The following is a 3,427-nucleotide window of genomic DNA, read 5'->3' on the forward strand; positions in this document are numbered from 1 at the left end:
GCCTAGAAGGAAGAGTCTCAGCCATCACTAGCTATGTGACTTTGGTTTCCACTTCCTAATTTTACAAAATGGTAGATTTGGCCTGCGTGTCCTCCAGAGTCCTCCAGATAGCAGTTTTAAGATAGTAAAATTTCTCAGGGACTCAGCTTAACTACTTCCAGGAATACTCTTCAGTTTGCCTTATTTCTCTGTGTTCCCAAAGACCTCATCTTATAGAACCAAATAGTCATTGTGCTTCAGTACATCTAAGTTTAACTTGGTTCTTCAATTTAATTATGTTAGTTTATGCCAAGGTTAGGCACAAAGAACATGATTCCATCTCCTTGCCATGTAAGAAAAACTTCATGGGCCAGGTTGAAGAAAGTATCTATAGTCAAATATGTTTAGAAATTACTTTGGATTTTGCTCCCTTCTTAGGGTTTTACAATGAATGATCACTTTTTTTTTTTTTTTTGCAATTACTACCTGAACTTTTATTTTGCAATTACAGTTGACATTCAATATTATTTTTTATATTAGTTTCAGGTGTACAACATAATGCTTAGACACATATAATTTACAAAGTGATTCCTCCAATAATTCTAGTACCCACCTGACACCATACATAGTTATTAGAATATTATTGACCATGTTCCCTATGCTGTACCCTGCATCCCCATGACCATTTTTAACTACCAATCTGTACTTAATCCTTTCACTTTTTCACCCAGACCTTTAGCGCCCCCCTCAAGTCTGGCAATCACCAGTTTGTTCTCTATCTCTGAGTCTATTTTTGTTTCATTTGTTCGTTTATTTTGTCCTTTAGATTCCACATATAAGTGAAATCATATGGTATTTGTCTTTCTCTGTCCGACTTATTGCACTTTGCATAATATCCTCTAGGTCCATTCATGTTGTCTCATTAAAGGCTCTTAAAAGTTCCATAGTAAAAGAACCTGTTTATTTTTGCTTAACTCAAACTTTTGATCTTTAAATCCTTTTCTTTCCGGTAGCATCATAAATATCCCTTAGTAATTAGTGTCCACACCATGCACAGGAGAGGCACAGCTCTAGAAGGAAGGATATAGTATCTGATTCTGCCACTCACTGATGTTGTGATCTCAGGACAAATTCATAAACTCTCTATACCTCATGTTAAATGAGGGTGCACAATAGCATCCCCTTCATGGTGGAGATAAATATTTTAAAGCACTATTACATGACTGTGGTGATTTATAAATAATAAAATTACAACTCTGAGAGTCTGGCTGTCAGGGTTCAAATTTTGTCCTTCTACGTACTACCTATGACCTTAGGAACATTACTTAACTTCTGTATCTTAATTATCTGTACAATGGGGACAAAAACTGTACCATCTCACAGAGTTATTAGAGGAACTCATTCCAATTCATGTAAAACATTTAGAATTGTACTTTGTCCATGGTATATACCTATAAAACATTGCTGTTATTATTGTCATCACTGGTCCTCTTGTTACTTCTATGCCTATATCATGTGAAGGGGATTATTTTAGTTTCTTTTTTTTTATTAGGATATAATTGGCATATAACATTATATTAGTTTCAAGTGTACAACATTAATGGTTTGATAATTTGTACATACTGTAAAATGATCATGACAGTGAGTCTAGTTAACTTCCATCCCCACACATAGTTTCAGGTTTTTCTTTTTTTACTGTGATGAGAACTTTTAAGATTTACTCTATTAGCAACTTTCAAATATACAATACAGTATTATTGACTATGGTCAGCATTCTGTACTTTGGATGATTTTAGTTTGTAAGAGCAACTCCTCTTACATCAAAAACCAGCTTAAATTCAACATGTTATTAAAATAGCATCACACCTCTCCTACAGATATCTGATTCTGCCCTGCGATTTTGGTTTCTGTTCATCTAGAGTTTGTGATCCTTGTCTTCCATCATTTAAATTTTTCACTTTTTCTATTCGTGAACAGGGGCGAAGAGGCCTCGGCTCTGTTTTTGTCTGGGCATCAGGAAATGGCGGAAGGAGCAAAGACCACTGCTCCTGTGACGGCTACACCAACAGCATCTACACTATCTCCATCAGCAGCACAGCTGAGAGTGGAAAGAAGCCTTGGTACCTGGAAGAGTGTTCTTCCACGCTGGCCACAACCTACAGCAGTGGAGAGTCCTACGATAAGAAAATAGTACGTGCCATTTGCATGTCTGTCATGATTTATTTATTTATCTTTCACTTCGACATACAAAGGGAAAACCATAAATTTATATGCACGAGTAATATATGGAAATAGAAAGTCCAATTAGCTGAGTACTCAACATAAATATTTGTAAAATGTTACCGTTTTATTGAAAAAGCCTACCCAGGTTATTACGTTTGAACATTTAATGTGGCCTTAGACATGAATAAACTTCAGTATTATTGAGGACAAATGAAAGGGCCACATTCACCTGGTGAGTTAGTGGCGGAAAATAGATTAGAATCTAGATCTGACTCTCAGCCTGGTGCCTTTATCCCTGTGCCTTTGAGCCTTAGCCTCCCTGCTTTGGTTTCTAGAGACAGCTAATTCAGTGTGAAAAAGAAAATTATGTGAGGAAACTCAGCATTCCATTTAAACTCTACTTGTTTAACAGAAACTAAACCTATACAAAAGGTGCGTTTCTAATGTTGCAGCACAAAGTCTGCCTGAATGAGAAGCACAGAAGTACTATGTAATCTCCTGTTTACTAGCACGCTCTGCTCTTGGGGCAGACAGCAAAATGATTAAGAGTTCAGGTTGCAGGACTAGCCTGCATGGGTTTCATTTGCTGTCGAACAGTTTATTAGCTGGGTAACTTTATACATACCACTTAATTTTTCTGTCTTCATGCCCTTACTTGTAAAATGGGGACATTTAATAGTATATAGTTTGTTGAGTTATTACAGAGATTCTGAGGAATTAAGTAAAAAGTGCTTTTCATACTACCTGACCTATTTGTGCTCAGGAAAGTTCTGACTTTGGGGGTACCCAGTGCTGTGCTGCTGATGCTAAATTTTAAACACCTTTACACTTTGCTTTTTTCCTGATCTTGGTTTTGTAAACTGTCGGGATTTATCTTATAAAGTAGAGCTAAGCTGCTGTACCTGACACTTTTTAGCATTTAGCCAAGACCGTGCTTTCAGATCTTATAGATTCATGCAGGTTTGGATCACTCTGCTAATGCTACATCTGTCTTTTTTGTGGCAATGGAAATATAGGTAATAGGACACTATCTCATTCGTATAATTATTTATTCACATCTGTTCGGATCGATTCCTGGTTATTATATGATTTTTATATCTGATTTCTCAGCTACTTTTTAAGACCTCTTTTAGTGACATTTTGCAGATTGATTTAAATAAAAATAAATAAAAATTGATTTAAATTTTAAAAAACTGCCTACCCATATACAGATTACATCTGTCCC

At 36.0% G+C, this 3,427-nt stretch overlaps 1 protein-coding gene across 4 annotated transcripts in view; it reads left to right on the forward strand.

Annotated features, from left to right (window-relative positions):
- The window catches only part of PCSK5 (proprotein convertase subtilisin/kexin type 5), a 404,343-nt gene that overhangs the window by 176,015 nt on the left and 224,901 nt on the right, over positions 1-3,427 (forward strand). For all 4 annotated transcript variants that reach the window (XM_006918450.2, XM_015594534.2, XM_025051431.1 and 1 more), the window contains exon 8: positions 1,957-2,169. In XM_006918450.2, the coding sequence (XP_006918512.1) occupies positions 1,957-2,169 (213 nt within the window). The remainder of the gene's footprint in view (positions 1-1,956; positions 2,170-3,427) is intronic.

This window comes from Pteropus alecto, unplaced genomic scaffold (assembly GCF_000325575.1).
Source record: "Pteropus alecto unplaced genomic scaffold, ASM32557v1 scaffold95, whole genome shotgun sequence".
Classification (NCBI taxonomy): Eukaryota; Metazoa; Chordata; class Mammalia; order Chiroptera; family Pteropodidae; genus Pteropus; species Pteropus alecto.